A 13,607-nucleotide genomic window follows, 5' to 3' on the forward strand; every position below is an offset into this window, starting at 1 on the left:
CTCACGGGTCTGCTTCCTCCAAAAAAAATTTGGTGCTTAAGCCCCCCTGATATTTTTAGGTGATTTGCGCCTATGGCTGACATCCTCTTAACTGGCATGTCTGTTTATTTAGTCATGACATATCACTAATAAACCATAGTTAGTACTTTAATAGGTACTTTAGTAGTATAATTGTAGTGCCACAATTTACTGCGGCCTGCGTGCAACGAATATGATGTAGATTTCTTTTGCTGAGAGAATGATGATTTTTAATTTCAATTGTCTGCGTTAGTTTGTTGACTTTTATAAGTACCTATTATACAACTTTTTTACGTGAAGTAGGTAAGTTACAAGTACAAAAATACAATTTATTTTGTTTTTAGTTGAATTGTGAAACATTTAAGCTTTGACTTTTTAAATAGGGAATTTTATACATTTTTACTGAGTATAAATATAATATATGTCCTATCTCAAGTATATTTGATAATCTCAACAAAAACACTACGTGTAAAAAACCTTACTAAGAAAAAAAAAACTTAAGTTAGAAAAGTTGTAATATCGAAAGGGGCTAGGTAAGTAATTTCTTAAATTCATTAGTTTAAAAATTGTTTGTATTTAATGAAGTGCGATAATTTAATATGTACAAATAAATTAACTTATAGCTTAGCAGCTATACTACTATACTAATATGTACAACTACAGTCTACAACCAAACATAATATAATACTGACATAAATATTTATATCCCCATTTTATATTTGTATAATATTACCATAAGTCATAACACTATTTAAGTACCTATACATACTATAATAGTAGTCGCCAAGCTAAGCTAATTTATTTGTTGAGTTTTTTTTTTCTTGGTGAGCATTTTTACACGTAGTGTTGTTATTATTATTATCTTATTTTTTTTTTTTTTGTTTTAAAAATTGGTTGAAAAGACTAGGTAATACATAAATATCAATAACATTTTTATTAAATAAGACATAAAGTGGACAGCTCACCATGTAAGTATCACGTACAAGACATGTTTGGAAGGCTGCGCGTGGATCCCAGATAAACTTAATCAACGAGAGCTTATCAATCTCACTCCAACTACCAGGAAGGAAAATCTCTCTTCCGACATGTGAAATCATTGTTAATCAAGTTTAAGCAGAAGCTTGTATTAACATAAGGATTCAGTCCAGAATAAGTGATTATTAAAGGCTAGATTGTTACCGGTGAACTATGTGTCATGTGCTTAACCTGTGTTAATCATGTTGTTGCATCTCTAGAAAATTGGAAGGCTCTACATATACCTAGAGGAAGATACGATCTATGGTCGACTGTGTACTTATATGAAGGTATAAGATTAGAAATACTCATATTATATAAAATGGTTAATTATATTTTTCGATACAGGTATTTTTCTTATCTGAAAAGATTATAGTAATTATAACAATATTAAAATTTATAGCATAAAAAAATTCCCCTTATTTACAATAAATTGGAATTCAGGTTCAAAATTGTAATATTTTGTCTGTAAAACTTAGGTAAAAAAAAACCAAAATTGTAGAAAAAAATAAAGCTATAACTCTATTAGACATGACACCTGCAAAATGAGCAAGAAATCCAAAATAAAAACTTTGCCGGCGATCAAAGTGTTGTCTTTTACTGTAAAGCCACTTAGGTTGCTGGCGACCTAAACCATATTATTTATGTAACGCCACTTGATTCGCCCGGTGCCAAATTTAATAAAAACATTAAATACAACTAAATCTCCATGGCTTGGAGACAATAATATTTAATACGCACCATGGCGTAGAAAAGAAAAATGTCTAACTTTGTATGGCCTTAAACGCACTAAACAGACTTAAGTCGCCAGCAGCCATCTGGAAATCAACGAATTATCATAAAAATTAATTAATGTACAATGTTTATCATACAACTTCTATAATATTTTAATCAATTATTTTTTTTTTCTTTTAAACATTCTTATTATAAAAATAAAAGGGCTGGTCTTCAAGAATGATAACCAAGAAAAAAATTACTATTTTTTCAACTTTAATTGATTTCTGATACATTTCCAACTTGATGGAAACTTTCGAACATCACACTCGTATAAGCAGTTTCCTTCAAAGAGAGCTTTAATGTCAATTACATAAGCAGATTCTTCAATTGTACCATATTTTAAATAACTCTGAAATACACAAGCACATACATTTAAACATTATAAACACCTGGAAAAAAATTTATTATTATTTTTAAATTCATAAATGTACCATGGCTATCAAGACTAAAATATCCTGACTCAACAAGGTACCTATCTCTGAAGAGAAATGTAAAAAAATATATATTTTGATGGTTATTGTTTTTTTTTTTTAAGAACGTGCTACGCCCGCATGCATTGTCTCTGTCTAACAAACACATAACATAGCAAATTGTACGTTCGAATAATCTATTTTACTCTGTTATCATTAATATTGAAAAAAATATACCTACTAAAAAATTTAGCGATAACAATATTATCTAGTGAACCTCATATGTTTGTTTTTAGATGTTAATTTTAAGGCAAGTATTCGTATTTTAAAATGCACAAACAATCACGCGTTTGTAAGACAGAGACAGTGCATGCAGGTGTAGTGTCCTCTTCAAAGAATAGTTTTTTTTATATCATAAAGACGCTGTATTAGTATTTGCATTTTGTTCCTGTGTAAATATTTTAACATTTACTTCAAAGTACATATAATAGCATTGAGTATAATATGAATATAGTATAATACTCAATGGTAATAGGTATTTTTTATAATCAAAAATAGGGAATTAACTTCATAACAATATTCAATTTAAATAAGCCATTACAATTTTTAATTAATTAATTAATTAATAGTTCACTAATAAAAATAAATTAACAAACATACCTTAATAACATTCATTTCAAACGAGTTTTTCTGACGTGTTATGTGCTGTTTTAGATATATTAAACTTCTGTTTGAAAACCATCTTTTATGTACAGTTTTTATTATTAATGTCATCAAATCAGATAAATTATTATTTTTATATTTTGCCCGAGTATTACAACCCTCTTTCAAATTCTTATAAATATAATCTATTTTTAATACCAGAAACCTAAAAAAAAAAAAAATGTTAGTTATATTTATAACAAGTTCAACAAATTTAAGGTTTATGCTACAGTAACATTTTCTAAATTCGTCTCTCATGCATGTGAAACGTCAGAACATCACAATAATTTATTAGCTTCATAGTTTTTGTGAAAAAACATTCAAGAAAATATTTTAATATTGTTATGATTTACCATTGCTATGAAGACACAAATAGTAGATCAAAAAATTAGTTTTTATTAAACTTCTGGTAGAAGCCTTCCATTTTATTTTGGTATTAAAACTGATTTCTTATTATTGATTAACAATTTTTTTAAATAATATGGCATTTTACACATAAGAGAGATGAATAGAGTGAATATTAATGTACACCCTTCTCAATTAAAAAAACATAGGATATAATACTTTTCTTCTGAAGGTCCAATAGGATGATTTGTATATTCATGATGGTAAGTTCTTGTTGGTAATAATTGAGGATAGATAAATACAGGTTCATCGTAATATAGCATAAACTCTTCCACATGTAATGGTAGTAGAACATAGTCACTGAAAATTACAATAAAAGGCTTAATGATAATTATCATATAAAACTTAATGATGAGTCAAATAATAATTTTTAGTTTCATCAATAGACATATATGAATGTATTTAAAGTGGCATACATTTTTTTCCCCATAATTCTTATTTATTGGGTTGTGAACAATGAATATAAAATAGTTAGGGCTATAATCATTACAACCTACTAAATAAATTCTTTACCTATTAATATCATTCTCACTGGTTTTAAATTCAGTCCAATCTCGAATAAACTTTAAAGCAGAATGTGTGTTAATTGGTGCATATTTTTTATCTTTACAAATATCTTTAATTAGTTCCTAAAATCATTAAATATTTAGTTTCATTTTAATGAAATCAAAAATAAATTAAATAACTTACCAACATAATTTTATACTTTCTGCAATTAATTTGGAACTTTTTTAACATTGTGCATAACAAGTAATTTTGAGTTATTAATTGGACATGTTGTGTGAGTTGTTGTTTAAATAAAATTATTTGTTTTTGTGTCATTATGTTTACTTGATTGCTTATATATACATATTGAGGAACTATATTTGTTATCACAGAAACATCTTCATGACTATTGTTATGCTCTTTAGTACCTAACTGAACATTTTCTTTAAATGTTGGTAAAGGAGGATGTATACAGCTATGTTTTTCAAGATGTTCATTAATACTAAGTAGACTATCGTTAAACTCTGAAACATTAAATTGTTTATCTATTTGTGTATTATATCTAGCCACTTCTATTGGTTCTGCATAATTATTTGTAGAGCAATTAGTACTTGATTTCCCATTACAATAATTTAACATAAACACTGGATTAGATAAAGTAAAATGTGTACATTTAACAGCATTCTGTAAATAATAATCATACAAAATTATAACAATATAAATTAAATCTAATGAAATATTTGAATGTATATAAATATATATATATATATATTTACTTTATTATGAAAAGATAAATTAGTGCTTGATTTCCCATCTGAATAGTTATTTGGAATACAGGCATAAGCAGGAATAGATTCAGTATCATTTTTAGCTTTATCATTATTCTATAAATACAATTAATTATTAAAATAATGTATATTAAATGTTATGAATTAAATACTTTATCATTAGCAGTTTCTTTGATATTGGTATTAGTTTCAAATTTGTCTACACCATTGAATTCAAGGAAGCTATCAGTAAATTCGTTCAATTCATTCATTAAATCATTATACTCTTCACGAGTGACCTTAACTGATTTATCAATACGAAATTCTTCTTTATCGGCTATATAAATCACAATTTATTTAATCATTAAATATCACTCATGTTTTAAAAATAAAATACTGGTATAACACAATCATTTTATAATCATATTTATCTTAATAATTACCATTAGTAAAATCATCATCGCTAAGAACATTATACTCAGGATCATCTTCACCCTCATCATTTTGAACAGACTCTACAAACAAAACAACATTACATGAACACATAAATAAGTGTAATGTAACAATAAATAAAAAGTAAATACATAATTAAATAATTAATATGATGTGTGTGTTTAAATATAAATTAACTTTATCTTAAAAAAAACTATAGAAATGGATAAATTGATTATAAATATTTTTTAACATTCTAAAATATTAATAACAAACCAAAATATGTTGTTAACCCATCTTAACACCTATTTGGTTTTTATATTTTTATTAAGTTACATGATACTAAAATATAACAAAATACCTACATACTATATATATTAAATATAATAATGTTTATATAAATTAATTTTAATTCTAAAAGCTAATAACTATATTAAACATAAGAATATACCTAAAGGCTTTGTAAATTCACTAAGAAAGTCCATCCACTCATCGTTTTCACAAGCTGAATCACTCATATCCTTGGTTATATCTGGCGGTATAATAGGTTATTCTATAATATCTAATCGAGTATCATTTAAAGAAAATGTTAACCTATTACGCATTCAAATTGTTTCCTAAAAAAATCAAACAAATTTTAATGTTAGATTGATACATAATACCAATGATTATACATAGTATATTGATTATACACAGTGTTGGGTAGTAACGTAACGTGCATTACTCGTTACTGTAATGTAATTACACTTTTCAGGAGTATTAAGTAACTTCGTTATTATTATTTTTGAGTAACGGAAGAATAACTAAATTAATTATTTGGAAGTAACTTAGCAGACATTTTTGGGGGGAAGATATATCGCGGTGCTAATTCACAACAGTCCTTCCCCTTGTATCCACATCAGAAAATTTAATTATATTAGTAATTTAAGTAGGTATTTATGTAATTACAACATTTTCCCAGTATAATCTAATATAATTATATAAATAAACGATTTTGTCTTAATATTACTTTAAATTTAACTAATTATAATCATCGATTACAGTCTATAAAGGCAGCAACTGATATAGATGATTTTTAGATCATATCTGATAAAATATGTACATCGACAAACGGACAGACAGTAGTATACAGATTACTGCTAATAACATAAGAATAGCGACATTGTAACTAGTTAATTTTGAGTAAAAAATGTAACATTATGCATTACTTTTGTACTTGAGTAACTAACAAGTAATCTAGGTACCTATTTTATTTTGTAACTAGTAACGTAACTTAGTTACTTTTAAAAAGTAACTTACCCAACACTGATTATAGGTACTTACTGGCGGCATTTCACACTAAACTCTATAAATCAAAATATAAAAATCACAACTATGCTATTTTGTAAAATAAATCTAATGGTATATACCTTTTAATACACAGAACGATTTCAAATACTGTGTGTGTAGAACTCGCATCAAAAAACCGTTATGTGTTCATTTTACTATGATTGAAACAAAAGAATCGATATGGTCCTTGAAGATGATCAAATAAAATTAACCGACTGTGAACAAAATAATAGTATATTGTTATAGACTGTAATAATATTAACAATTATGAATATTTAAATTTTAAATTTTAAATATAAATCGTTGGCCCACTAACAACAACTGTAAACAACATTAACTACCATCAACTCTTACTGATAAGGGATCGAGAAACGATAAAGGTCTGAAATCAAAAAAGTACTACCGACCGTTTTTATTAAAATAATTTGTCATGGTTATTACCATGTTTAATACTCATTTACTTCGAGTATTATATTCCAAGCATATTATACTGTTACAACTACTGCGATACATTATTACTCCACAATTCTATACTATAATATTATAACAATACATTCTAAAAATTCGCTAGGCCAAACCGAACGTGTAGGTTATATGCTAATCCACTAGGATATCAGTGGTGTTAGCGGGTGTCCATGGCTACAACCATTGAATTGAACCATTCACAGGGTATTAACTGTGAACATTCCAAATATTCGTGAGTCGGAATTGTCGTTACTCGTTATCAGCTCAACTATTGATAAGATCTAAGGATACAATATGATAAATATGCGACGAGTACTGACGCGCATGTGGAATAGAAATCAGACCCCCTGTGACTCGTCGATGATGTTAACACGTAGTAGTGTAGTACGCGTTTATAGTTCAGTAACTCTATCCAGTATCCATAGACCTATAATCGGATAAATTGATAGTTTAAAACCTTAGGTCATAATAATATGTTCTAAGTTTAAAATTATCGGGATCAGGTAGTTTGATACTTTTCACTCAATAGTCGATAGTGCCCATACGGCATAAACTAAACTTGATTCATGATTGTGCTAATTTGCTATTTTCAAATAAGTTAACTTGCTTAATAAATTATTATTAAATAGAATTTATGTAAAATAGAGAAATGAGTACCTAAGTGTAAAATATATAATACGTTAAGGGGATCCCAATGGAGACGGTCTAGCACTCAAGGAGATGAAGAAGGCTGCAGAGTTTCGAGAAGAAAATACTCAGGAAAGTATGTGGACTGGTGTATAATAATGACTTGAAAAGTTAGGTACCAAAGAAGATCAAACGAAAACTAGCTACAATTATACAATAAACCGAGTCTATGACATATCTTAACCAGGAAAAGGCTGGAAGGGCGGACACGTTTGGCAAGCTGAGGGATCACTCATTAAGAAAGTCACAGAAAATAATCGAACGGGAAAAAGACCATGAGGCATACCTTGGCAGAGATGGTACGATACAGTTAAAAAATGTCGCTCTGCAGTAGGTTACAAGTGGGTCACTGTAAAATGGATGGTATTAAATTTGAATTCAATATAATATAATATCGTTGACCGTTGTATAAGAAAAACGATTCTGAGCGGAGACGATATGTCAGTCTAAGTATAAGACATATTATATAATTATATCTATAGTATAAAATTGACCTATAATAAATTCCAAATTAATCATATCACAATATCCATTAGGTACTTATAACGCGTTATACATCAACAACAAATCGTGGTACTATCATAGATAATATATAATAGTATACTTTAGAAGTTTCAATTGAAAGTACCCACGATTCACGAATAATATTATACTATCACAACAAAATAACTAAAATAGTTATTCTAGTTTTTTTAATACCTATGTAATTTCGTCCAAATTTGAATTTAAAATGACTATAAAAATAATCTATGCTTATGTATTTTTTAGATTTTTTGGGAACAGATTTAACTACTTACGTGGAATCTTGTTTAAAATGTTCAATCCTTAGATATGAAATTTGAACATTTTATACATTTTTAACTACATAATAATTATTTAATTTTAAATATGATAAATTTTGTTAAAATTCAATATTTAAATGCTTATAAAAAAAATTGTGCCAACGTATTTTTAATATTTTTCAACTGCTATTGTAACAATATATTAGTAGCCTTGTATTACATTTTACACTCTATAAAACTTTATTGATATTCATAGAAAAAAAAAGAAAAAAATTGAAATATGAAATTGTCCGTAAACAGCTCAAAACGAGTCAAAATATTTTGAAAATTTTATCAAGTACCTATAAGAATTGATAAAAATAAACATTTAGTGAAATTGTCATGTATTTACAGTTATTCGTTTTTGAATTACAACAAAATAAGAAAATCGCTACGTAAGAAATCGAATGAATATCCAATGTAAAAATTTGAATTTCAAACACTCATGAAAATTTTATATGACTTGCTTGTAGACATTTTTTTTTTTTGAAAAAGGTAGACAAACTTATGAGTAATCTTGTATTACATTTTCAAATCTTAGATTTAAAAAGAAAATTTTTTATGAATTCTTAACTTAAAATAATTTGCTAATTTTTGTGATTTTTCCATATTTTGTCAATTTTTGAACTTTAATTGCTAATAAAAAAAACTATGACTAAGGATTTTTAATATTTTTTAAATGTCATTGTAACAAAATAGTAGGAGCCTTGTATTAAATTTTAAAGTATTTTTACTCAACAAATAACATTTTATTGACATTCATAGAAAAAACAAAACTAATAAAATTGGAAACTGAAAGTGTCCCTAAACAGTTCAAAACAAATCAAAATATTTTGAACATTTTATCATGTATAGAAAATGGAAATATATAAACAACCAGTGAAAATGTCATGTATATACGTTAATTTGATTTAAAGTTATACCAAAAACCAAAGTCGATTTTACGTAAAAATTCCCGTTTTTCTTTTGTTTTACACGACGCTTTTGAAAACTACTGGAAAAATTTTACTCTTGACCCCCAAAAATACCAACTAGATTCACTTTCCTATCAGAAAAGATGCTGTTGAAGAAAATCCAAGCACTTTTACTGTTTTAAAAGGTGATGACTAGTGCTCGGATTTATATGTATTTATATAACCAAAGTATGTATTTATACAATAAAAGTATGTACATAAATATGTGCTAATAAAATGTAATAAAAAATGTATATTTATCTAATTATATTGATTACAAACATTTATTAACATTCATTTTTAAATTTTCGAATCCAAAAGATCGCCGTTATTGTCGTAAAATCTTAATAATAAAATTAAATGTGATAAAAAAAATGCATATTTATCTATAGTTATTTAATGATCTTGATTACAATTAATAATAACAATATAACATGTACTTTTAAATTTCGAATTCAAAAAATCGTCCTCATAATATATATAGTCATGATAACCTTTCAATTATTTAACTCTGAATAAAAGACATAAAAACAGTATAATTGTCTAAATATGTTAGAAAAAATTGAATAATTGTGAAATATGTAAAAATATGTAAAATCAAATATAGCTCATTTTATCAAAAATCTTGTGAAACAAATTTATTACTTGCCGAAATTAGTTCATCATGTCACAGAGAAAATATGTATTTACATATAAATCCGAGCCCTAGTGATGGCAGACACAAAAAAAAAATTTAAAAATTAAAAAAAACCCTGCACATAATTGTAAAATCAATACATTCATCGTTCCACTCAGAATGTAAAACCCTGAAGGAAATTAATTCAGTGCTGGATATGGAAGTGACGTTGGATAGGGAAGAGTGTGTTGGAACTTGGAAGTGGCGATGGTTTTAAATGGACCACTATAAGCCCTAGAAGGAGAAGAAGAAGAAGGGGATCGCTGCAGCATACGTATTTTGCATACGTTTTAAACCAATAAAGGGTGGTAAATTACACATACTTCGGAATGTACAATTTTCATTTTTATACCTGTATGACCTCTTTGACAATATATCTAGGCTTTTTAGAAAGTCGATTTTTAATTTTCAATTTTTCTTAAAATTAAGATTTTTTTTTAAAAATCCGATGAAATAATTGTATTACATTTGTATTTATTTTGCAGGGCACATCTCTTAATCTTCAGATATTATATAATATTATATTAGACATATTATTATGTAGCCAGATAATACAATGTCCTAAAAACATATTTACAATCTATATATGAGGAGTTGTCATAAGAATGCACATATAATAATATGTTATAAAAATATTATAAATCATTGGGTTGTACAAAAACTGCTAAATTCAATACATAAAAAATATATAAAAAACGGCTAACCTTAGGCTATGACAAATCTTTAATTTTCATCATAAATCCATGGATGTGGATGAATTCGAAGTCACTGTCTAGCGTTATATGTTGCTTTATTTTAGTAAATGCTCTAAAAATATTTTAATACAACAAAGCATATTATAGGGTTCTTATCATATCGTCCGTAGCATAGACGTCCTGCTAATAGGTTAGATGTAGATTGCGCGTAAGTACTGATTTGCAATTAGGTATGAGCTGCTTCGGTTTTCACGGTAGACACTCAAAATTTTCTCAATATTTAAATACAGTACAACTTATGCAAGCCCGGATTAAAGGGGGGTCCAGAGAGGCCCATGGCCCCCGGACCTCAATAGTTTGAATTTATTTAGGGGCCTCAGATTTGTCCATTACTTTTTTCGTTATAGGCTATAACACTGCATAAATCACCTTAAAAAACCGATGATTATTTAGCGAAGAAAAAAGCTTATACATTATAATTTATAAATAAAATGATATATTATTTATTGCCAAGTACATATAATATCTATATATATTTATTATAACAGGTACCTAATATTAAATAAAATATTCATTATAAATATAATGTACATAATAAACTATTTTTTTTTTTGTACTGGGGCCTCTTTTAAAACGTTGGCTCCTGGGCCTCAAAATGTCTTAATCCGGGCTTGTGATTAAAAATAATTTATCCGGGACAACAAATTCTACTAATTTGATAGTTATTCTGTCAAAGTGTGGTTAATTACCTATCTATACCAAAAATAATAATATAATTTATAAAATTAATAAATTAAACGTTAAACGTTTAACAAAAAACAAAAAATTAAAATAATGTTTAAAAATATAAAAACGGAAAAAATCAAATAAAGTTGAGTAAAATAACGATAAACATTAACATTTTATAACTTTTAAATATCTGAAATGGTAAAAACGATATATTTATTATAAATTTAAGCACTGTGTACAACTCATGCCGTGTACAATGTTTCATAATTTAGGTTTTCATTTTAAACAGTCCTGGCGAGTGAGCTAGTGATTCTGTACGATTCCTGAGGTGCACTCAAAATGCAATTAATTTTACTCTATGACCTACTTAAGGTGGTTTTTCATAGCAAATAGGGATATTTTTGTTTTAAACAGTTCGTGTGAGCGTAGCTCGGTTTTTTGTTATGAAATAAAAAGTGATTGATTCAAAAAAATAAACGTACAAAACACACTATTTCAAAAAAAAAAATATAATGAAAAAAGTAGTTATTTGATATTTTATCAAGGATACCACGAATTTTTAAAAAAAAAAACAAATATTTCCGTATTATTTAATATAACATAAAAAGTAAGTATGATACCCAAAATGTGATTGCTTCAAAAATAAGTCTACAAAAACATACTTTTTCATAAAATAAATAAATCAAAAAAATAGTTTTTGGTATTTTTATCAGGTCTTGTTCTAATATTATGATTCCTCAGTTTAATTTATAACTATCGTCATAAAAATGATATATTTAAAAACAAATTCAATGATTATAATAGAATTACTAAGTATAATATCATTGGTGATTATAATTAATTCGAATCATTTCCTATAGGTATATATAAAAAAAATCGAAATTATTATTCATTCAAAAGATATACATACCTAATGATACATTATAATGATTTCTTAGTTTAATTAAGTATTAACTATTGTCATACAAAACAAATATATTTAAAAAAACCTAATATCTAACATAACTACATAATGTTAGCCTATAACCAGACTTTTTCACTATGAACATTTTACGCCACGGATTTTTTATGCCACGGACTTTATTCTACCCAGTAATTCAGCAGTTCAGTAAATTAGGCAGTATCTATACTATACACAATCATATTTTAAATAACATTTAATTAAATTAATCACTAAATTGGTCAATTATTGGAACAATTTAAATAAATAAGCAATTAATAAAAAATGAAATATTTGTTGATTAGAATTATTCTTACACATTTAATATCAAACACGAAATTAATAATAAACATTTTCAGTATAATCCATATACCTAACCAATACAAAATTTAAAAATTTAAAACCACGTTTGTAAAAACTAAAATGAGAATTTGTTACTAATAGGTTCAAGTGAAAGCTTTTGAAAAAAATTGAATGCTGACTACAGTATATTTTAACTAATCCTTTTAATTAAATAAAAAACAAAGAATTTAATCAGTTTAATTTTGGCTTTTGTTTGTTGTAAAAACATTGTTTCTTCTAATAGTTATTTAAAGAAAACCCCATATTTTCAATTTGGTACAATGGTACTTACTACCAAATGGTTTTTTTTTTCAATTTGGTAGGTGGGTTTATTGTAATAATAATAATACCCACTTGGCTACACAATACATAATAATATTAATGTGAATGTTATATAGTCATGACAACTTCCTAGCTCAAGGTATAGGCTTAGAGTGGCACTCAAGTAGGGAGGCAATATTTAAAAAACCGGTGGTAAATTATGTTATTATTTTAGAAGCGGAAAAACTTGATTTTGCTTAGTGCACTATTTTCGCTTGGGCCGGCCTTGTGATTTACTCGAATCGCTAAGATTCTGAACGATATACCTATTTATTATGAAATAAATTATACATAATAATATTATGATCGATAAGCCCATGGTTGGTCCATTAAATTTTAGTAGATCATTAAATTAATCATAATTTATGTAACCCACCATATAGATATTTTAAAATGTCCACACACTACTCAATGGACGTCCATGGCTATAGTCGGTGGTTCGATTTGTCAGGCCGTTGTCGTTGTCGCAGGGTATGAAAAAGAAAAACATTGCTAAAACTCGTAAATCGTATTTCATATTTTTATAATTTACCGTGTTTAAGATTTAATAAAATAATTGTGTTTTCGACGATTTCGTAAGTGCGTAGAAAACCATTCGAGTCGCGATAACGTCGCGGGCCGTACACACCGGTGGCGCT

The 13,607-nt window shown here is 26.9% G+C and overlaps 1 protein-coding gene across 4 annotated transcripts; it reads right to left on the minus strand.

Moving 5' to 3' along the window:
• Positions 1–1,894: 1,894 nt before the first annotated feature.
• On the minus strand, positions 1,895–13,471 carry LOC100572620. 4 transcript variants are annotated; one of them, XM_008179946.3, is made up of 12 exons: positions 13,346–13,471; positions 6,421–6,555; positions 6,335–6,356; positions 5,463–5,628; positions 5,023–5,094; positions 4,753–4,916; positions 4,589–4,696; positions 4,017–4,496; positions 3,840–3,955; positions 3,486–3,626; positions 2,880–3,087; positions 1,895–2,158 (listed from the first exon to the last, which is right to left on the minus strand). In XM_008179946.3, exons 4-12 carry the CDS (start codon positions 5,527–5,529, stop codon positions 2,009–2,011), a joined length of 1,506 nt encoding a protein of 501 aa, XP_008178168.1. In that variant the 5' UTR covers positions 5,530–5,628; positions 6,335–6,356; positions 6,421–6,555; positions 13,346–13,471; the 3' UTR covers positions 1,895–2,008. The 4 variants fall into 4 exon arrangements, with proteins under 4 accessions (XP_008178168.1, XP_029342971.1, XP_003241228.1 ...); XM_029487111.1 differs by lacking the exon at positions 6,335–6,356 and adding an exon at positions 10,647–10,749 and having other exon boundaries at positions 13,346–13,440; XM_003241180.4 differs by lacking the exon at positions 6,335–6,356.
• Between the last annotated feature and the right edge of the window lie 136 nt (positions 13,472–13,607).

Source organism: Acyrthosiphon pisum, chromosome X (genome assembly GCF_005508785.2).
Source record: "Acyrthosiphon pisum isolate AL4f chromosome X, pea_aphid_22Mar2018_4r6ur, whole genome shotgun sequence".
Taxonomy (NCBI): Eukaryota; Metazoa; Arthropoda; class Insecta; order Hemiptera; family Aphididae; genus Acyrthosiphon; species Acyrthosiphon pisum.